Source organism: Callionymus lyra, chromosome 18 (assembly GCF_982586985.1).
Source record: "Callionymus lyra chromosome 18, fCalLyr1.hap1.1, whole genome shotgun sequence".
Taxonomy (NCBI): domain Eukaryota; kingdom Metazoa; phylum Chordata; class Actinopteri; order Syngnathiformes; family Callionymidae; genus Callionymus; species Callionymus lyra.
Genome location: NC_141835.1, coordinates 14868317 through 14891427, shown reverse-complemented (window position 1 = coordinate 14891427; position 23111 = coordinate 14868317). Strand labels below are relative to the sequence as shown.

General features: G+C 40.9%; 1 protein-coding gene across 2 annotated transcripts; it reads right to left on the bottom strand.

Annotated features, from left to right (window-relative positions):
• Positions 1-135: 135 nt before the first annotated feature.
• On the bottom strand, positions 136-22612 carry pak6 (p21 (RAC1) activated kinase 6). 2 transcript variants are annotated; one of them, XM_087779529.1, is made up of 10 exons: positions 22058-22612; positions 11254-11504; positions 8024-8452; positions 7799-7906; positions 6398-6937; positions 4989-5122; positions 3489-3615; positions 3304-3429; positions 3103-3237; positions 136-2252 (listed from the first exon to the last, which is right to left on the bottom strand). In XM_087779529.1, the coding sequence occupies exons 2-10, from the start codon at positions 11455-11457 to the stop codon at positions 2085-2087; spliced, it is 1971 nt and encodes a 656-aa protein (XP_087635655.1). In that variant the 5' UTR covers positions 11458-11504; positions 22058-22612; the 3' UTR covers positions 136-2084. The 2 variants fall into 2 exon arrangements, with proteins under 2 accessions (XP_087635655.1, XP_087635654.1); XM_087779528.1 differs by having other exon boundaries at positions 7799-8452; positions 22058-22610.
• Between the last annotated feature and the right edge of the window lie 499 nt (positions 22613-23111).

The following is a 23111-nucleotide window of genomic DNA, read 5'->3' as shown; positions in this document are numbered from 1 at the left end:
TGTTAGCAAGCCTTACATGCTAGCATACATGCTAACTTGCATTTGACTTGCTAACTAGCAATTATGCTAGCATGACATACAGATGTTGCTTTTGAGTTTTGTTTTTATTCTAAAAAGAAAAAGAAAAGATTCAAGAGGTTTCAATATGCATCATTTATTTATTTATACAAAATTAAAATAATGTTCAATTATCTTTCTTTCTTTTTCTGAATGAATCCACACAGCGTTAGAAATACATGAAACATGTCAACATGTATCCGTGTCAGAATACGATGTGCAAAGTGTTCGTCAGCAGGTCGACGCCTCCTGCAGCACCACATGCCAGGCCTGTGTGCTTTAAACAAATTCAGTCATATCCTCGCACACAATTCTCATAAAAAGTCCACCGTGGTATAAAGAGTCAAACACTGGGGGGTGTCGTCACAGGCGCAGCCGTGTGCTCGCACTCACACACACATGCACACGTGTACACTCACATTTCAGTAGAGGGTTGTCGGATATATGCAACAAGATCAGCAGTTAAAGACGCTAATATTCAGGTATGTACATTATTCAGTTATTATGCTAGTGAAAGCTTATTTTTGCAAATTCACATCATAGAAATCTAAACCCACAACACCGTTTTGTAGATGAGAAGAAAAAAAGAAAAGGGGTGACTCTCTCTCTCTCTCCGCCGGTTCCGTTCCGTAGCAGCTGGGCTTCCACCCGTTTGTAGCGATCCTGTCGGAGAATTGTTCTTCCACGTCCCAGTTTGGTTCCTATTCAAGCATTTCATGTCAGGCCCACGTGCTGGTCCTGATGGCCATGCAAAGTGTCGTGTGGATGTGGCGACTGGCGAGCGTTCCGTCGACAGGCCGTGCTCACATTACCATAGAGAACCTCCAGCCTCTTACCCTATGTAGCTGGGATAGGATTTGCAAGTGATAAAAAGATTTCTATGATAGTTTTTTGATAGTAGATAAAGGAAAATATGATAAAAAAAATGTTGGTTGTGTACATGAATCTGGATCCTGTAGACCAGTGATCCTCAATCAAAACCAAAATCTTACAGAGGTCCTAGTCCCGGGTCGAACAAATGTATGTTCTGTCTTTTTCCCATTTCCCCTGAGTTGACTAATGGTACACGTTGGACTTCATCAGAATTCACCTATTTCAACCACCTGAGTCCGAACCTGTGCTTCAGATCAAAAGACTCCCTGCGTCTGTTAAGAAGTCTTGTCAGTGCCTTTGATCCGCCTGTTTGATATCTTGTATTCCTTGTCTTCTAATGCCCTTGTGCCTGAGTGCTTTATTATTTTTCACAAGTGTTAAGACCGTGTTTTCCCATCTTTTCGGAGAGATATTTGACTCGTATCTTGGAGACACTGGACTCTTGCTATTGTACTTACTGGTCTATTTATTGAAGCATTTTCATTTTTACTGTTCATATTTGCTATGTTTCGCTTCATACAGTACATGGGATAAATTCCAGTTTTACTCCTGACAAAATCTTTCTTTCTGGATCTATAGTGGGTTCTGTGAGCAATTTGAAGAACCTGTTGTACCCTTGATTTAAATTAATTTGTCAATGAATGATGCTAAAATGCTCTTAGCTTCTTAGCTCAAGTGGGTCATAATGGGGGGATGTTTAGGGGGGATTGGACAAGTGCACTGTATTTCTAGTTAAATATTCTTCAACGGACGAGGCGTGGCAGTAATGTGAACACGGCGCTCCCTGGTGTCGACGCCTCTGAGGTACGGTGACCAGGAATGAACCTGCTATGTTAGCTAACAAACACGATAGATTCAAGGAAATATTTAAAAAAAACTGATATGCACCATGTTGTTCGTCTAACACCAGTCAGGAAGTGGATCGAGCCCGACCAGGTCTGGGTTCACATGCTGCCCTTTCGATTCACTCCTAAAGTGCTTCTGTCATGCGGCCCTCCCGAAAAAACTCGCCCCCATCTCTTCACCACCCCGTCCAGTGATTGCATGCTCTCTATAGGGTCTGCTTCTCTGGAGCCCATCGCCCCGTTACAGGCCCCCGGGAGTTGCTGAGGACACATGGTCCTTTTTGAAGAGTCCTGGACACCCTACCGGGGTCAGCAGCGGGACATACGCTTCCGGTACTGCTCCACCAGTGGGACCAGGCACTGAGGTGAGCCGCTCTGCAGCAGGAAGGGGTGCTCCAGCAGGTCCGTGGCACTGGCCCGTTCCAGGGGGTCTCGAGTCAGCATGCGGTCCAGGAAGTCTTTGAGAACCGGAGAGATCTGGAGCCAAAATGAATAAATCCAACTCGTAAAAATACTTCTTTTGCACATGCCGTCCACTCTTGTTGCTAGTGCTTAACAGTACTGCAACAGTTTATCTTAACAAGAAGGATCTTTCTCGCCTGCAGTTGATTCAGAACTCTGCAGCAAGAATTCTGACCCGCTCTAGTAGAAGAACTCACATTTCCTGAATCCTTAAAACTCTTCACTGGCTTCCAGTTTCTTTCAAGATCAACTTTAAAATTCTGGTTCTTACTTTCAGATCTATTCATGGTCAGGCTCCTCCTTACATCACTGATCTTATCCAGACTTACACCCCAGCTCGGGCTCTGAGGTCTGTGGATCAGAATCTACTGATGGTTCCTGAACACGGTTCAGGACCAGAGGAGAGAAATCCTTCCAGGCTGTTGCTCCTAAGCTTTGGAACGATCTTCCTCTCTCTTTGCACTTAATGAATCTACTGACTCCTTCAAGAAACATCTTAAGACACTTTTATTTGTTCAGGCTTTTCTTTGATTTACTGGAACTCCTGTTGTGTTATCAGTTTTATCTCGACCTTTAAAGTATATACTTTATTGAATATTGTTTTGATTGTTTAAGCGCTTTATGACCCTGGTCTGGAAAAGCGCTATATAAATAAAAATTACTAACTTACTTACATTACTTACAAACACTCTGTTTTTGTTGCTAGTGCTTAACAGTGCCACCTATAGGCCTGGCATGTTTACTACATTAGTATTTGAAAAACAGCTGGTAAAAAGATCCTAGCAGACGCCTTAAATGAAAGATATCCACTATGGATTTTGGATGCCAACAATCTGTCATGATCGTCCGGCGATGGTTCAAGTACCTGGCTTGTGTTCCGTACAGATGGCGCCTGCTCGTCCCTCAGTCGCTTCATAGCTGCCACAGGAGTCTCGCTAAAATATGGCGGCTCTCCGTCCACCATCTCCACCACCATGATGCCCATCGACCACACGTCCACCTGTGAGGAGGGAAGTGGAGCTTAGAGGTCGTCCGGGTTCCGAACCGGGGGGGCGTCAAGCGTTACCTCGGTGCCGTACGGCGACTTGGAAATGACCTCGGGAGCCATCCAATATGGAGTCCCCACCAGAGACTTCCTCTTTGGGATGTCCTTGCTGATCTGAGCGCAGAAGCCGAAGTCTGACAGCTTGACCTGAGAAAGAGAAGAGCGACTAGATTCGTCCCGAAACAGACATAACTCAACGATCTTACTCGTCCGTCTAAGGTGAGCAGGATGGAGTCGCTCTTGATGTCTCTGTGGATCACGCCCTGGGAGTGGAGATAGGCCAGAGCCTGCAGCACTGCCTCGCACACGGTTGCAATCTGCTCTTCACTCAACCTGAAGAAAAAACATTTTACCGTGAAATCACTTTCAGATCGTGACACAGTCGAGTGAAACACACTCTCTTTAAAAGGTTTGACCTTGACTTCGAACACACAGTTGCAGAGTAAATACTTGTATTTCAACTTGCAAATCAGAGTCTAAGCTGTCTCTTTCCAAAGAACTTTGTAGGTTTAGTTCGGCAGGAAATCATTCTTTTATTTATTTAACTTTTTGTGTGAATGGAAAAGAAAAATAATAATAATGATTTATACAAAGATCAATATATTATTTTGACATAATTTAATATTTTTGACATTATTTAATTCATTTAATCTGTAAAACGGAAAAAGAAAACAGTTAAAATTATTGGTTGGGGTCGTAAAACAAAAACATTTCTTGGAAATTAAAAAAGAAATAAAGAGAATAATAATAAAACAAAATAATTATATAGAGATTTGAACTTGTAACATTTAATTTAAGATACATTTTTATACAACAAATGTGCATGCCTAACAAAAAAAAATTAAGTAAGAGGATCATTTATTATTTAAATGTATATATTTGTTCAGTATTTTAATATACTTTTTTTTTCTTAGAAGGAGACACTATTGCAAAATCAAATATATTTTAAGTAATATTATTAAAAAAATGCAAAGCATGTTCTGGAAAACTATCCAAAAAAATATAAACATAAAAATACATATATATAAATATAAAGTGATTACATTTTGTGAATTACATCAACTGTCATTATTAATAAACGAATTTCTGATATGTTATAAGTCGAAAGCTTTGGTTTCTTAACACGTAAATGTTCCTTAAACCGTGTGTAAATACAAAAATACTAGTATCGAGCTCATCACTCATAAATAAAACGTCTGACCCAGTGAAGTAAAGGAGTGAGTGAGTCACATTTTCTTAAATAAAAGTGATTCATTCAGATACAAAACGGCAGTAGAAGCAAAAATCAATGGCTCCTCGAGGTTGTGGGTGAACAAATGAATGAATCTTCCTCCCACTGCTGCTGTCACTTCGCCTGAGTCATTGTCGAGGCTCTGGCAGCTGTGGCTCATTTTATTTGTCATCTGGCTCCAGATGAGGTTTATCCTCCCCTTGAGTCAGGCGACGTGACCTCGGGGTCATCCTGTGGAAATCTAGCCCGCCATCTGTTAACGATATCAAAGATGGCAGGAGGCTAATCCCCGTAAACAAATCACAAGGACGTCGTGGCTGAACTAAGAGTTCCAGTAAACATTTTTTTTTGTGAATAGAAGAGAAAAAGGTCAGCTCTGGAAGCGTCCAATCAGATCGCAGCGTCCACACAGGTGATGCCACACTCCCCCCTAGTGGCGGAAGTGAGTACAACAACTTGTGTTAGTGGATCTTACCTGGTTTCGGAGACGATGTTGGTGAGAGCTCCACCCTGCAGGTACTCCATGATGACCCACAGTTCCTCCTCCACCAGAGCAGACTTGTACATCTCCACCACGTTCCTGTGCTGGTAGTCTCTCATGATGACCACCTGTGCACGTGACAGGTGATAGAAATGTATATATTGTATATATTTAGATGAGCCACAGGGGAAGCTAGCTTACTAGCGAGCTAAAAGCTAACAAACTAACTTGTAGTATTCATTATTTTTTTCTTTCATTTGCTGTCTTAATTTATCAAATATACAGTATATGTCATGTAGCAGCAGTTATTCAAACGTGTTTTAAATTAATAATTTATAGTCGTAAAATAAAAATTAATTGTTAATAATTGTTACTCGAGCTAGCAAACTCTGTTAGCTTTTAGCATGACTGTACTTTTTTGTTTTCGTTAGCATTAACCATTTTGTAGAACTTAAGATAAACTGTGGTTACGTCCTCTTTTATCGGACACATCCTCTTTTTTTGTGTAGGAATTTTTCATGATCACCAACAGATTTTTCGGGGGATTCAGAACATGGTCACTCTATTTATTGGGTATTGTTTTGATTTTTTTAAGCACCTTGTCTTGAAAAGCGCTCTTTAAATGCTAATTACTTACTTACTTACTCTAGTTAATAATAATTAACTTTTGATGTTTTCTTGTTGGACTAGATGTTTATTTTGAAAAGGACACTATTCAAAAGTCTATTCCACAATTTAAGAGATATTGTGGGTTTAATCAAATGTAAAACATTTTACACTGCTTAGTGAGATAGTTATAGTTCATCCCAAATTGTTTTTATCTTCTACTTATCATCATGTCGACTAATTGTTGGGATTATTTTGAGAGCAATCTGCAGACTGTTAGGAAAAGATGTACGTTTGTTTTTTTGTAGCAACTCTTCAAAAAGTCTACTGTCTGTACTGGAAGTACTTACAGTATTTACCCCGAGTACTTCCTGTCAGTGTAGCATGTTGATCTTTAAGCTTCTTCTATAAACAAGCTTAAAATTAGACGTTTAAAATTTGACTCTTTCCTATGGGCTTCAATACAAGATGGACATTGAAGGCGAGCAGCATGGAGGTATTTTGATGTTTTCGGGCCTTCGGTCACCTTGACCCTGAGATAACACCAGGGTTAACTGCCTTATTTTTGACAAAGATGAAGACAAAGACAACTAACTATTGATCGCTACATTTAAATTGACCTAAATCTGTTCATTTTCCATTAGCCAAAAAATATCCTCAATTTTCCCTCAATTAACCTAATTGGTTGTCTTGCTCTCTCCTTTTACCAGGTATCTCCAACCTTCTATGTTGACGGCTTTATATCTATTTTGCGTTAATTAATTTACCATAAATGACTTAAAAACTGTGCAGCGTACCTCATTGAAAAGCAGCTCTCTCCTCTGCTGTCGCCGCAGGTCCATCATCTTCACCGCCACCTGCCTGCCGCTGTGCTTCTCCGTGGCAATGCACACCACCCCCGTGGATCCCTCCCCAATTTTCACAAAGTTCTCCAGGTAAGATCGTGGATCACCCTTGTCCACCACCATCTGCAGCGCAGCCTTGAATTGTTCGTGGGTGACCTTTGGGGGGTCCGGAGGAGGCCTGGGTGACGGATGTGGAGGTCTGAAGGCAGGGGAGCAGGTAGCTTGAGGACTAGTGGCCAATGAACCGGTCGGTGATGGACGGGGCTGGGACGGGCTGTCTTGCATCGGGTAGGGAGGGTTGGGGAGGATTGGGCCTCCGGAGTGCCTGAGGAAAGGGTCCGGCCCGTTGGGCCTCAGTCCAATGTTCGGAGATAGTCCCAAAGTGTAACTAGCAGAGGAGCGCACCGTCCGCTGAGGTCTGATGCCGCTCAGAAGGGGGCTGCTGGTCCCCGTGGGCAGGAAGCCGGAGTGGTACCTCCCCGCTGACTCTGTCTGAATGATAAGAAGGGGAAGAAAAAAAAAGAGTGAGTGAGATAGAGCGTTGAGAGGGAGCTGGCCCTCTGCCTGTACTTTAGAACCCTTGTGAATATAAATCAGGAACCTCAGTTGCACTTTACCTGGAATGAACCACGTTAAGCTGTCGAGAACTTGGCTGGGATCTCATGAGTATGAAATCATTGTGGTGCAATCGTTTGCTGCGTTATTATGTTCATCACAGTGACATCTTGTGGTACATCTGCAGACCAACCACTAGATCATCTTTAAAACCCTAATCTTAGTTCCTCAAGTTTAGATTTGTTACTGACTGAAGTCACTTGTCACCTTTAAAGGTGTGTAGATTTTCTCCTGTTGTGTTATCAGTTTTCCCTTTAAAGTATATACTTTATTGAATATTGTTTTGATTGTTTAAGCGCTTTGTGACCCTGGTCTGGAAAAGCGCTATATAAATAAAAATGTCTTACTTACTTACTTACTTAGAAAGACAGACTTTAGCTGAGTCAAAGAAATATGAGGTCAAAGGAGGTCAAGCTATAGATACATCTGGGAGTAGCTAGTAGGATAATTGGCCGATAGAGGTGGGAGAACTGAGGACAAGAGGATACACTTAAGATGTTTGTACATATTTTTGTTTCAAAACAAATAAAAGCAGTTACAACTTTGTTAAGAGTCATGTGGTCGGTAAATTCTGCATCACCAGAGTCAAGTCCTCGACAATACTACAAATATATCCTTGTTACTACAGTATAGCAATTAATCATATTTTTGCTCAGGTAACTTGATACATGTCGTGTCGCCAGATTCTTGTCAATACACACCCTTAGAAGCCAAAGAAACTGTGTTAGGCGTTCTTACTTTGAGGTCGTATGAGGAGAAGGGCCTCCCCGGGCTGTTCTGCGGGTGCATGTACATCGGAGGATTGGGTCGGAGCTCGGTCCCGACTGGCCCTTGGTCTCCGGGATGCTGTTGAACAGTCATAGCAGGATTATAGAAACAAGCTATAGGTCTCTGATTTGGTGTCATTCCCCAGGGAGGCTGCATATCTCGCTTCCATATCAGTCTCTCCTGGGGGCTCCCCACCTCTTCGCTCAAGTGAGACCCGTGAATGAAGGGAGGTGGCGCCCCTTGAGCGGGCCCGTCCACAGTGCTGTAACTGACTTCGTATGTCGACTTGGCTTTAGGCAGGATCCCGTTAGGCTGCAGATTGGTGCTCCTCTTCACGCCCAAGTAAGGAGTGTTGGTCTCACTGTGAATGTTCCGAGCTCTTTCCTTCCAGGCGTCCCGAGCGTCCTCGTCCTCGTCGTCCTCGTCGTTTTGAATCAGGCCCTCGTACTGGTAGACGTCGCCCTCGCTCACTTCCCCCAGCCTGCCAAGAGACCGGGCTCGCTTTCGCGCTGACGGGCTGCTCTTCCTCAAAGAGTTGGAGCTGGTCACTGACAGACGGCTCATGTCATTGATCATGGCTGCTATGTAGTCTCCGTGACCGATCATGCTTCCGCGCACAATGGTCTGAAAGAGAAGGGGGAAGAAGCGGATTATTCTGGAGAAAACTTTATTCTAAAAACTGCACTTGCCTCAGCTGTTTCTGAAAAAAAAATAGGTCATGCTTTAAATCAGTCTTTGGCAAAGAGCGGCCCCGGGGCCACATGATGCTGTAGTGGCTCTGCTGGGGTCATTGACACACTGTGAACGTTTGACATGCAAGTGCTAGTTTTCTTAAAACATGGTTATCTTTCTGCACTATTATCTAATAGAAATTCATGAACATTCTCTACTGGGGAATTTATTTTCACATCTTTTTGCACAATTATTTTCAATAATTTCATTAATCTATGCTGTTTTATGATTTTAAGATGAATTATTTTACTTTTTTTTCCACTTCTTAATAATGTTGAATATTTAATAATACTTTAAATCATATATTCCATTTATATTATTTATTTATATTATATAGTTATATTCTATTTATACTTCCCATATCTGTTTGTTTTCTGTTTATTCTATTTTAATTGTTGAACTTGTTTAACAAAAAATCCTCATAATTTATTTAAAATATTCAGGGTGAATTGTTTTCACTTTATTTATTTTTTTTATCTTAAACATGAGTATATTTCAGTAATTCTTTGAAATACATTAAAATTCCTATATCGGGGCATTTCTTTTTTATTATTCAACGTTTATTTCATGAAATAATTTTGGTATTTTGATTTAAAGATGATTTTTTACATATTAATATTTATTAATAATTTGGTTAATCATGTATTCCATAAATAATCTTTCTTATTATTGTATCAATGTATATTGTTTGTAATTTCCCTATACTTTTTGTGTTTTTCCTCATTTATTAAGTTATAAAATGATTCTATATTCTAATATTTTGATAGTCATGTGTTTACCTTTTCTTTTTTTTACTGAAATCAACATATTTTAAATATTGTATGGAGGACGGAAACAAAAATAATTTTCACTATCATATGTATTGATGTAATGATATTTATATGCTTTTTTATGCTTTTATTTTTGTTAAAACATGGGTATATTTTTATAATATTTAAAGAAAAAATTCATGAACATTCCCCCATTGGGGAATTTCTTTTCTTTTCTTGTTGCACATTCTTTTCTTTTTTTTTTACAAATTTATGTTGGTATTCTGTTTTTGAGATTTCTTTTTAAACTTGTATATAATGTTGTACATTTAATTATTCTTTGGTTACTCATATATTCCATGAATATTTATTTTTATTTTATAAATTATTATATGTATACTCCCCATTTAATGATAATGTTTTTGGTGTTCTATCCTAATTTTCCTATTGAAGTAAATATATGAATTATTTCAATACAAACGCTTTTAAATAGTTTTTGGTCTCTTACTAGATGAAACTTGTTTTACCGACGCATATTTCTTAATTTTTTCTCATCATTCAATCTGAGTTCCTGTCAGTCTCAGTAAGTTAAATTAAAATGTACAGTATAAAGCGCCTCTGGGTATTTGTCGTAAAAACACTGTTTTACTGTTTTTTGCATTAGTTTTGTGTGACCAGCTGGTATTTGCACTCAGACTTGTAGAAACAAATCCTGGCGGCTGCCGAGGTTTCGCCGGGATAAGGTGCGATTGTTGCAACAGAGAGTGAGTTAGTGGTGATTCATGGGTCATTTCTCGGGTGGAGTCACGATCCGTCAGTCACTCGGTTCTTTACTGTCTCTGGCTGCATGAGTAAGATGATAGAGGAGTGAAGGTCGGACATGTCACGGATGGAATGTCGGCTCAAAACGTCTTTGGAGAAATAAAAGCTTTGAAAGACAACGTAAATATTAAAGTATTATTAGATCCATTAGAGTTTAAACGTAATTTTGTCTTACTGGCTGTTTTTTATTCTTTAAACCTTTTTTTAATACATTCAAAAGCTATCTAAAATGTATAATTATCTCTTTGATAACTGTATTATTTGTATTTTATAAAGCATTCCTAAAATGTGTATCGTAACATTTTTTTTAATATTAATTTAATTTCTTTTATTGGTATCTTTTGCTATTTTTTAATCCTACAGTTTTACAATAAGGCATATTTTTTACAATATTTGAGCTTTTTTTTCCGTTATGTATTTTATTAATTAACGAATAGTTTCGACATGTTTAAAAGTATTTTTTTGAGTTTTAACATTGAACATGTTGTTACTTCTACTATGCAATTTTCTCCAATAAAACTTCAATACTAAGCGATAAATAGTATTTAAAAATGTCAATCTATAAATTGTGCAATGTTTTTTTCCCAGTATATCCTTTATTAACCATTATCCATTATTATTAAATTAACTTTTAATACATATTAAGATGTAATTATCCTCTTGTAAAATCTTGATCAAATATCTATTTAAACCCACAAAATATTTTGTCTTAAGGTTCTTAAAGTTTCTCGCAGAAAACTACACAAACTATTCCTTCCTTCCCTCCTTTTATCTGCCTGAGGTCGGGACCACACCAGTCCAACTGCAGAATGTCAACAACGCCCCCTTTTGTAAAAGTGCCCGAGGAAAACTGGTGTTGTGAATTGGCACTTCATAAATATCTTTTGACTGGAAGTGACCTAAATTCTCTGCAATCTCATCACATAAAGATTGTTGTTGTGTTTCTCTAAAGGGCCATCAGCAGTTTGGACGTTATGTTTGCTGAAGCGGAGAGATTTAAGGAGTGTCTTGCTCCATCGCTAAGCAGAATTAAATTTTCGCTAGTGTTTTTGGTCGCAGTGGTCGTGGTTTAGTAAAAAAACGTGTTGGGAAAAAAACCATTATGTCCATCAGCTTACAAACCTTCTTTGGCCTGAGCTCCACCTCCGTGATCCTCGAGGGGTCCACCATGGGGCGGGGCCTCCGCAGGTTTTCGATCAGACTCTGCCATTGCGTGGGCAAGCCGATGAAGCAGCCGCGCTTGGCGTCGAAGGAAGTGTGGACGCGGTGCTCGAAGTTCTTCGGCGCCGATATCTCGGGCCTCTTCTTTTTCTTCTTCCGAAACATCTTCAGGTCCACAAGGCCGACAGGATGATGCCCGACTCAGGAATTGACTGTCGGAGAAAATAATTGGAGGTTTTTACCAAATGTCAAAACGATGACAAATACTCACACCCCAATAAAAAAGAAGAATAACAAAGATTCACATTTCTTTATCCACCCAGATCTAACGGAAAGTTCCTGAACTTGGGATTCCATCATCTCTTGTGTCATTTCGTTATTTAGAGAGCACAGCCCACTTGGCTAAACATCCATCTCATAACATGGGCGTTTAATGTTAACAGCAGTCAAAGTCTCCGGCCAAAAAAAGGGTCTTTAACTGGCGAGACAGAACATGATTTACCTTTTAATAACCGAAGGACAATATTCCCATCTTTAATCAAAATTGATAGCTTAGGCACATGTTTTTTTGTTTTGCACAGATTAAACAAGAGCCATGTGTGCTAGAAACAAACCTAAAGGTAAAGTAGGAGATTAATTACATTTCCTTATTATTATTGGAGGTTTCGTTGTTGAGAATAATAATAAAATGGATTTTTTTCATTTTGAACTCAAGGGGCAGCTTACTCACGTCCCTTTAAGGATCATATACCCCACCTTTAAATCCCATGGCCATCATGGCTCCACGTTAAATAAGTAAAATGTTTAGTTTTCAAGCTCAAGTTGGCCTTATTTGGCCCCTGGTCCTTCAGTGTGATTCATAATCTAGTATTTTAGATCTTAAACTCCCTATAAAAGTATTTATTATGATAAAATATTAATATAAAATGTAGATCTAATGTGTTAAAAGATGTGAATGTTGAATACTTCTATAAATTATCAGTTATTAAACATCTTTGAGTGGAAGGTTTACATTTAGACCACACAGAAGAAGCTCCGTCTCAGGTACCGCTCAGGTGCGAAATACGAACTTGCGGTCGGGACAAGTTGCTACAAGACTTTTCAGTCAAAAAACTCTGACTCGCTTCAAAGAGAATTTGATTACAGCTCACACTGCATAAACCATGGCGCTTCCCGCGCACGAGGACTTATGCTCGTTACATTTTAAAGCGTCCTCAAACGCTGTGTACAGACTTCGCAAATAAACAGTTTTGGTGGAAAGTCCAAAAAAAAAGAAGCAGTTTGACGTCTGGGGACATTATCATGAGTGTGTCGCTGTCAGAGAGGCTCTGAGGAAATTGGATGGATTTGTAAGCACGAGTGTAATGAAGGATGTGTGGTCAATTAAGGCTTATTCATTCTCTGTGCCCTTTTGCTGATGAGCCGAGCGGCTGCTGGCCTTCCAGTGCATTAGTGGTCAACACACACACACACACACACCATGACAAACCATACATTCATTGTAATGCAACATAAAATGATAATTAAAAATATGACGGAGGGCGAATCCATCTAAAAGTAATATCAAGAGTCTGGGACCATTTTTTTGTAATGACATAGCATTAAGAAATTGAAAGTTTCTGCATTTTTATCTCTTCTTTGTGTCTCACTGAGAGGCGTATCTTTGTCTGCTAAAAAGCCCCAAAAGGTGGTGAGTCATTGAGGAAGACGAGGCCCAGAACTCAAGTCATTTTTAAGTGGCCCGCTAGAGCTACTTCAGCCAAGAAGGCTCTGGTATCTTTCCCTCATATTGACCATTTCTGCCTTACAAACGTCTTCAACATCAACAGTTAATGTTATATAGAATTTAAAAAAGATGATGCAGAAGGAAGGATGAAAGATGGGGTGTTTGTGCCTTAAGGGGAGAACCAGAGTGTCTCTTGGGTTATGACTAACAGAAGTTAACCGCAGAGATGCTTTACGCTATAATTAGCCTTCAATGATTGAAAGTGAGGCTGATACTGCATTCTGTTTGGACTTTGTCCCAGATTAAGTCCAACTTCTGGACGCTAGTGTGATTGGGATTGACACCTAAAACTTTACATAGGACACATAAAGTTGAAAGTTGACATCAGCATTTTATAGGATTAAAGATGTGGGTCAAACTTAAGGCTCTGGTCCACACCCTGACCACTATATAATTATGTATGGCCTACTGTTAGATACCACAACCACACCCATAGTGCACTGCAACAGTTGTAACTAAAATTTTAATTTCTTATTTTAAATTATTTAATGTTTGGCCCCTGACCTGGACTATAGCTTTAGTTTTGTGATGAGTTTATTCAATGGTAGATGTTTCAAATTCATATTTGCAGCAACCAAAACTTTCTAGCTTTAAAATACACATTCCGAGAATGGATGATTACTAACTGTAAGGCATAATAAGAACTGATTCTATGTAGTTGAATTAACAAAATATTATAAAAGACTCATTATAAAAGACAAGGTAACAAGGGGGTGCTCTAGCTAGTTAGCTAACATATCGCTGTTAATTGGTTCTTATGAAACACATAGGATAGGATTTTTCCAGCTCTAGCTTCTCCCGTATGTTTTAAATGTTTGTGGACATATCGAAAAACGATAGTATATAGTAAAAGCCACGGAAGTTGCATTTTTATTTGTGTTGGTTAGTTTGTTTTAGTTTGTTTTTAAAGGGTAGGGTGACGGTTAGGGTTAAGATAAGGGTAAGCGAAGGGTTCAGTTAGGGTCACATTAACGGTAAGGGTTCAGTTAGGGTAATGTAAGGGTAAGGTAAGTGTTTATTTAGGGTTAGGATAAAGGGAAGGTTGGCGTTTGTACAGGTTATGGTTCTAGTGGTTGAGATTGTATACGTTTTACGATCAAAGCAAACCTTGTTGAAATTTCAGCAGTATTGGTTTAGGACAAATATGCTTGTTTTACATTTGTCTGTGGCACCAGTTGAGCGCTCACTCTGGTCTGTCATCAGAAATTACATAACCTATGAAGGGGTTCCGGAAAGGTTTTCGAGAAGGATCTATATCCACTGTGTCCCGTGTCACGTGACTCAAACCATGTTCCTTTTAAAATAGAATTAGCAGCACAACCTTAATTTCTTGCCTGACTTTGACTTTGCCTCTAGTGTTCGATAATAATTTATGGTTCTACATCTAATTTCCTGCCGCACAGCTGTGCTGGAGGATAATCACTCATAGATATACTGTAAATCTCATGATTAATTCTGCTTCATATAGCTCCCATTATGCTGAGTGCTTCGCTTTCCAGGGGGATGTTCTGTCGGAGGCTATAACACGCGAAGGCTCCCAGAGATTCACCAGAACGGGCAGAGAAACCAGTTTTGCACTCATGGTTCAGTCAGGCAGTCCTTTCCTCTGCGTGATTCCGAGGCTTGTCCGTGACATGCCACTGCTGCCTCCTCGGGGTGAGCAGGCCAGCGGTCATCGGCCAAACCTCTCTCATCTCAAGAAAGGTGGGATCTCGGAGCACGGAGGTGGGAAAAAGCTGTCGCCCTGCGAGGATAATTGAATCACAAGGCTAATATGCTAAGTGATGCATAAGCAGTCGGCGCCCTCCCTATGTACATAATATGGTGCTGGGAAGGACTTTAATTCCGTGTGACAGAGACATTATGGTCATGGGCTCTCAGAAGGTGGGGTGTGAGTGTTTGGCGCCAAGGCTCCTCTCCGACCAGGATGTGTTGAAGTGACAAGAGACCACATGGTTTCCTTAACCAAGCACAGAAAAGCTTTTAAGACCAAAGAAGATTGTAATCTTCTATGTTTCTTTTCCATGAGCTGTATGGAGGCGCTGCTCGACATGCAGATGTGCTGAGCAAATATTTACACTGGGAGCTCATGTATCCCTTTACAAGTAGATCGATCAATATTTACTCATGAGGGAAACGAAAACTGCTACAAACCTCCGCTGCCAACATTAACAGGGTGATAGCAGTCCGAGCACAGGCCCTACATTATCGACCCGGACCCGTTTAAACAGCAGAAACAGAAGCACACCACAGATATTTATAATTCACTTCCGACCTCTTCTCCAATCCGAGAGGCGTTCCGAAACGCGGTGCATTTTTAAGGTGGATGGTCTTATTGATTTTACAAGGTTTAATCACAGCTAACCGACCGTTCAATGACAACTCTGACACCGACCAAACCCCCGGGAGAGTCTTGATTATGATATGCCATTGATTTTCTATTTTAACTACACACAGCTCAGTTCGCATGTCGCACAATCCCGCATCCAAGTCACACATCCTCTGGAAAACTGTCGGGACCTGACCCCACGCCTCACTGCCTCGTTTTGGAATCTATCAAAGTGCTGCCAGCTGCTTCCACGGAGGATGAGGTCACCACAAAAAGAAATGTGCTACCCTGGATGTTTCCATCCATTCAATTGAATACACAAACAAACATCAAAAGGATTTTCAAATTTTGGCTCAGATATGCTATGAACGAGTGTAATCTCGGATAAATGCATGTGGGATTGCTGTGTTTGCGATATTTGACTGGAAACTGCTTGATGCTCTAAAATTCAGCTCCGACTGGAGAGTTCCCTGCATCTTTAAGTAGTACAGACCCTTGTCCAAAGCTTCAGTTGGTTTCATAAGAAATAAAAACATAATATTACTAGTGGTTGAAAGTGTATATGACCTTAAGATTGGTGTAAACTTAACCACAAGGTGCAAGCAGTGTGTATCTGTAATTGTGCACTTATGGCTTCAGTGATTATAGTGGTAGGAACACGCATGCATTTTCAACTTCTTTTAAAGGTTTTAAAGGGTATTTCATATACTTTTATCTAATGTAAAAACTCAGCTTAACTTCCATAATAAAAGAATAGTGTTGGCTCACGGCCCCTCAAAAAAGATACGTCACCTCACCAGAATTTTATTGCACCTGATAGTAGCCACTACGCTATCTTCTCCTACAATCTGAAGTCATTACACCAAATCTTAGCTAGCACCCAGAACAATGTTGAAGCAAGAATTACAATTAAGTGACTCAATTGTATGCTTTTTTTAAGTAAAGTTTTCCAGGCTTTGTTTGACATTCTGAACAGAGCTGTGTGCAGAAGTGATTCAGAAACAAGTTTCAAGGTCAAATTCACCATAGTTCAGTTGAATCCACTCCACCTGGACAACAATAGTGCCTTGGTAAGAGTATAACGGTAAGATGAGTATCACGGTAGAGGTGCAACGATACAATATGCCATATATTCCAATACTAAAGAGACAAGTAGTAGTTCAGTAGTAATGTTTGTGTACTTGACTCTTGATGAAGTCATAACTGCTTTCATTTGTTTTGAAACTAAAATATGTCAAAACATCAGCTTTAATAGCTACTGGAAATGACTGTATCCTCTCATTCTCAGTCATTGGCGGAATCCTGAAGAATTTCGTTCGTACTTTGGTAATGACTGCTGCCATCTAGCCACCAGACGTTTACTTGCAACACAAAAAGGAACAAATTCCTTTAATAATTTAATTCTTATTGTAAATAAGAAATTGATTCAGTGCTGTTGAGTATCCTGAAAAGAATATTATGATATTTAAGTATACAGATATATTCCCACAGCTCTACTGGAAACTCATGCCAGGGACAGCGTCCCATGTGTCTCACTGGCAAACAAAAGAGATTGAATGCTGACGTTTCGAATCAGATTTATGAGAAAAGAGATATTAGATTTGCCGGGTGTCGCTGCGACCAGCTCTGTAGGATGATTTTTTTTTTTTGTCCTGATTTCTGTGACTGTCATTCCTGCTGAAGAGCGGCGAGTGTGCAGGTGACAGTGTGAGCAGGATTAGTTCGGTGTTCAGTCGCTCACTGATCTAATTTTAGGACGCATCACTTCTCTCTCTCTCTAGCACCAGACACGTGTTTATTTTGTACAAGATTCATGTCAAATTGCGAGGTGAGGGAGGGAGCCGGTGCGGATGAGGTAATCCTCTTTTTTTGTATGTTTGTCAACGAATGTATAAGCTTAATCCAGCTATAATGAAGTTCAGGGACTACATCAGCTTTATGCTGGCTTGAATGATAACCCAGCATGCCGATTTCAGAGCCGTCTCTGGTCAGTTTCCATTGGTGTCATGATGTAACCACTTAGTTCAGAGTTGCCTCTTCTTTTTGTTCTTCTTTGGATGTTGGAAAGTTGAATGATCGACAAAAACCAAAGTATTGGCTGATTTTAATGTTGTGGATGTACTGTCTAGAGTTATTTTGTGAGGCCTGCCCGATGGTTGGCTAAAAATCAGTCAAAAAGTCAGAGTATAATAATTTGTTTGTGTCGATATGGTGACCTTAAAAGATGCCATTTCATAAGATAAGATAAGGGACACTGATTATAATTGTAGCCATACGAGAAAAAATGGAAATTGTTGGGTGTCAATGAACAACTGCAGAGATAATTCATATACATTGAGCCTCAAGGTTCAATTTTGGTATCGGACTCCTACGTCCTGTAAATTTAAATATATTTAGTATAAATATATATAATATAAATATATATATATAGGTAAATATACATTTTGTTTGTCCCACAACTCGGTCGGCTAACAGATTTTTGGCCCTTTTTTATTGACACCTTGGGTTCACCAACAGTTGACAAAACCAATTTACAATAGTTATGAATAATTTCATCAGATAGGAAACATGAAATCATACATAAACTGTGGGTAAAATCAATGACAAGGCCCAAAGGGCTACTCTTGTGGTCCCTGAGAACACCATGTTGGTAACCCTTGTTCCAGAGCAACACTATACAACATCTACAAGGCTCCTCCTTTTGTATGTTATATAGTCATCTCGTTTTGTAAACAAATGTTTACATGGAAAAATAAGATAACTTTTGACTTTTTCAAGACATTGCAGTTAAATTATTCCGACACCAGGGGGAGCCAGAATGACCATTTTTAAAGACTACAGATATGGTCTTTAATGCCTGGTTTACGCCATCTTTGCCGTCAATACCACTAGCATCCAAATGAGTTATCTCAATCGGGTGACAATCATGCAGTCTAATGATCATGTGACATGACTTGTGTGATGCACAAATGATTCCACTGGGTAGAGTTTTTAAAGAATGTTGCATCGATCTCCCCACTGATGTAAAGGGGTTGCACCTCTTCACGGCTCCTGTATTGGCTTCATTATGATGACCGTTTCGCCCTCTGAATGTAATGAGACTGCCTCTCAAGCTCATGTTGGGCGAGGGCGGGGGGGTATCTTTGAAAAATAAAAATCACCCTCTCTCTCTCTCTCTCTCACACACACACACTTGCTCGTGCAACATCTGAGGGCATAAAAAATGTTCGCCAGAGTCGGACGTGACCGGACAGAACAATCGCCATGTTTATGATTTAAGTTTTATGTCAGCTCTCTCTTTGAAGTCACCTCCAGAGACAAACAGAAGACGACAAGTGATGTAATAAGCTGCGTTCAATGACATTGAATAACGTGCGGCTTCCATGCATATTTCATGAGACCGGTCTGATTCAACATCTGCAAAAAAAGCGCCAAATATTTTCCAATTTTGGAGTGTGGCACTCCACTAGTTCTTCATTTACCTTATTAGATTAAACTAATCTCTGATGTTCCCGTGATGGTGGCTCGCATTTATGGCGATAGTTTTGTTGTTAGCTGCGAATAGTCGGCACTAGCTACCATTAACTTCCTGCTCGATGAATGTTGGTTGCATTATAAGAAATGATCAGATGACTTTTGGTGCAAACGTGCTTTAGCACAGTATATTTGACCCAGGGTAAGTAAAGTTAAAAGAATTATTCCTCGTAAATAAGTAATAAGTAATATGTTTTAGCATTATGGGTATTCATTTTCTCACCAGCAACTTCAACTGGATTGCAATAGACGCATTTTATTTCCTCGATTGAACAAAAGTCCCAAAAAAAACATTTTTATTGGATTTATTGTACAAACTTGTACGGACTAACCCACAACTTCCAATCTGATTAAGCTTTTCTAAATTGCCTAATTACATTAGAAAGGCACTGAGAACATAGTGTGCGGAAGGAAACGGGGAATTGTCAGAGTTCATTATATAAATATCCAACAAAGATGAGTCTTTAAAAAAAGTCCAGCTTGAATGACCCATATTTTCCAAGGGTTCATTTGTGGTGACGTATCTTCAAATGTCACATTGCACACATCGCTAAAAGCAATGAGTAACGTGCACTCTTTCATTCCCAACTTTACTTCAAGAGTTTGAAGACATGGGGGCAAAGGGAACATCAGACGGCAAAGGCAGAGTGTGTCCGCCATTAGCTGAGGGACAGTAAAAAAACCTCCAGATTTGCAAAAGAATAGTAAATTTGTGTGTGCAGCCATGTGCGCCTTCTTTTGTTTAAGGGCAGGAGTGTCGGTCTTGTGCTAATATTGACAGGAAGATGCAAGGAAGGAAAGGTCAGGCGAAAAAAGGAGGGGTTAAGGGACTGGCCAAGTAAAAACTGCCATCATCCCTCCAAGTAGTCCGTCATGTGATGTCTCATTTCGTGGCACAATCGGTTACTTTTGTTACTTCTTCTGCGTCTTATCAAAGAGAGCTTTATCAACAGAAAAACAAGCAGCAGCAGAAGAAGGATACTCGAGGACAGTGGCGTCAGCCATACATCACTCATCCAGATGCCATATCGCCACAGAGTCGTGCAAATGTAGACCCAAAAAAACGATCGCACTCCACCCCGCAGCCCGAAGTGAAGACATTAAGTTGCAGTAAAAGCCATAGTGCATCTTCTTCAAATGCTCTAACATAATGACATCGTAAAAGCAACACTTCCAGTGTCCCAGGGCTTTTAAGGGACGTGCCATTGATGCATGGTTCTGAAAAGAGTCTTCACTCTGACAGCGCTGCGAGTCTGTGCAGCATGACAACATGTCTATTAAGGGGTCTGAACCAAACTGTGCGAGTGCGGCTCTGATTAGCACTTGATTAACTTCTGAACTTTCTTTGGCTCACGCGAGCGAACCAAACTGTGGTCGGGCAGATTTAATCCACCGGGACACAGGGTGCCATCATCGCCTGAAGTGACAGGATTCTTTCGGAGTAGGAAGTCAGATGTACACGTCGCTTTTCTTAAGGGACGGACAGTGGAAGAAGTTTAGCTGAGAGGACTTTAGGATAAACAAGATGTTTAAGTCTTTTTGCCCCAAACTGAAACAATGAATATGCTCTTTGATCATTTGTCTTGACAAGAAGCCCAATAACGCCTTTGCCAAAATCTGCATGAGAAAACATCCACAGGGGTGGAATCGGTAGTGGATCAGATGGTACCATTGAGGTCAAGAGAAAGGGTTAAAAGGCCACATTGGAGACAGTAGGAAGTAGAAGTTTGTGAGGCTAGCTATGGAGAGACGACTATGTTGATCTATCCGATAATATTGTTGGCGGTTTAAGAAGAGGATGGACCTATAAGGAAGTAAACAATTGATGAGTGCGTGTGGAGGATTATCACAATAGGTGAAGGTTAATAAGGAGACTTTGCCATGTCTCTCTACCTTCACTGATCTATTTCTTTGCTATTTCACTGCTGACAACCAGCCAGCTTTTTAAACAAGGAGCAACACTGCTATGTTTTGTAAGGCGTCCGGCTTATTGGATCCATCAGGCGTGTTAATAATCACAATTTTTTTTTCTGTCTGTACTGCTGTCTAATAAAGACGGTTACTCAAACCTTCCTGTGTTGGATTAACGGCAAAAACGAAGGGATCAGAGGATAAAAGTGTAGAAAACAAATCGTGGGCTGGTGATTAAAGCCTTTGTGTCTCCGCCATGAGCCTGTATATACATGAACGGCAGACGTATGACACAACAAATGGAAGAAAGCATGACACTTTCAGCAAAGCAGACATCCGGCTTTTAGCGAGCACACCTTCCGTGTCATCTCTCCTGCCCTCACCTTCCTCCCCCGTGAATATGAATGAGTTACTGGAGACGAGAGGCACTTTAAGGTGTATTACTAGTTACATCACTGCTACGCTTGGAGAAGCACAAGGCTTTTTTTTTTTTAAATGCATAAATTCCCCTCAAGGGCATTTCTGTTTTGGCAAAAGACGGCGTATTAAAAGTGTCAATGATTTTCTTTCAATCTGACGGCAGAGACTTTCCCACAAGACCGAGCGGATCCGCTCAGCTGCAAGAGTCAAACAACACAGTTCAAATATCACCTCCCACATCTCCTCCAGCTCCTGTACAACAGGTTTTCTAGTTTGGGCCATTTAACCAGTGGCAGCGCTCGCTGTCAGGGAATTGTGTCACATGCCAGTAAGATGTTTTTTTTTTTCAAACCAAGCGTCCTTTCGGCTGGAGCGTTTCATGATTCCTTCTGGTGTGATCGGCTCCGAGGGGAAGCAAACAATGGTACAGTTTGTATTTGTCAAGTGCGATCAGGCGCCTCATGATAGAGGACGTCAGGGATGTGGGGGGATCTTTGTAGTGAGGGTGAAGAACAGATCCATCTGTCCTTTTTTTTTTGGTCTTTCACGTCAACCGCAGCGCATCCTCTTCGCCGTCTCTAAGCCTCCTTGTTCCCTTCTTTTGATTCCAATTGACGGCATGCGCCGGTCTGCTTGTTATCAGTGACGATAAGCCTCTTTTCCTCCCCCCCCCAAACCAACCCCCTCGCTCCGTTCACCCCCCGGTCTCCTCTATATTAACTGAGGACACCGGGATAAATCATTTTTAAAGAGCGAAGCAATGAATGAAAAAAAATCCCCCTTACCTTGGTGTCCACAGAAGAAGAGAGCCTCTCTCCTCCAGGAGGGATCGCGAGCACATACACACTTGCTCTCACTATTACACACCACTCACTCACATTCACACACACACGCACACACACTCGCGTACACACGGGGATGAGGAGGGTTGGCTCTCAAGCGAGCGCACACTGCAGGCTGCCGCTTGCCTGGGAAAGCCTGATGCGTTTCTCCCTCCAGGCAGAAGCGCCCACTGCCATCTCAAAGGCTCTTTGTTGGGGCTGAATCATCCTCAACTCCGGGGCCGTGAGCCGGTCCGTGCATCGGCGGCCGCTGCCGGGTCCACGCCGCAACGAGCCATGTACAAGGAAGTGGGCAGAATCCGGGAGCAGAAAATATCACTTGCCCGTGCGGTTGCTTCCATCCCCCCCTTCTTCTTCTTCTTCTTCTCCTTCTGTGGCTCGATGTCTTTGCAAACACACACTCCCTCCTACCTCCCTTCCTCTACCTCTCTCTCTCTCTCTCCATCGCTTCTTCATTCTCCTCCCACTCTTTCATTGGGCTGTCTTAGCTAAAGAATTGATAGCGGTGCATGTGTACGCTCGTGCCTCCTCCAAGAGGTGGGGACGTCCCCTACACCTCGTCACCTGGGATACCTTTCATCGGGCTGCCAGCTCTCCACCTCCTCTCGCTCTGTCCTTTCTTCACCTAATGCGGGTGACATGAGAACATTAGCTCGGTGCGCTGCTGTTTCAGTCGAATGCATTATCCATGCAGTGACCGAGGGACAGATGGCGGGAGGAGGTAGGAGAGGGGAGGTCAATAACTACACCTACTTGATTACAGTTTCTTTTGTGGATGCCACGATAATCCTCACGCTGACGCGTGAAGCTTCACAAGTTTGGCAACTTCCCATGGAAGCTAATGGCATCGCTTTTGTTGGCCAACAATTTAACTTTTACTTTGAAATGGTGTGACCTGGATATCCTCACCCGTCTGTCCATCCATTCATACATTGATCCATTCATCACATAAAAACTTATTTTGCATTTTGCAATTTTGGAACACAATGTAATTTAC

What these genes read in the sequence shown, in the direction of transcription:
- pak6 (XM_087779528.1), bottom strand. Translation starts at nt 11,457, where the DNA reads ATGTTTCGGAAGAAGAAAAAGAAGAGGCCCGAGATATCGGCGCCGAAG. An exon ending in AACATCGTCTCCGAAACCAG is followed by an intron (nt 3,616 to 4,988) that starts GTAAGATCCACT and finishes TTTTTTCTTCAG; the next exon opens with GTTGAGTGAAGAGCAGATTG. An exon ending in TGCTCACCTTAGACGGACGA is followed by an intron (nt 3,430 to 3,488) that starts GTAAGATCGTTG and finishes TCTCTTTCTCAG; the next exon opens with GTCAAGCTGTCAGACTTCGG.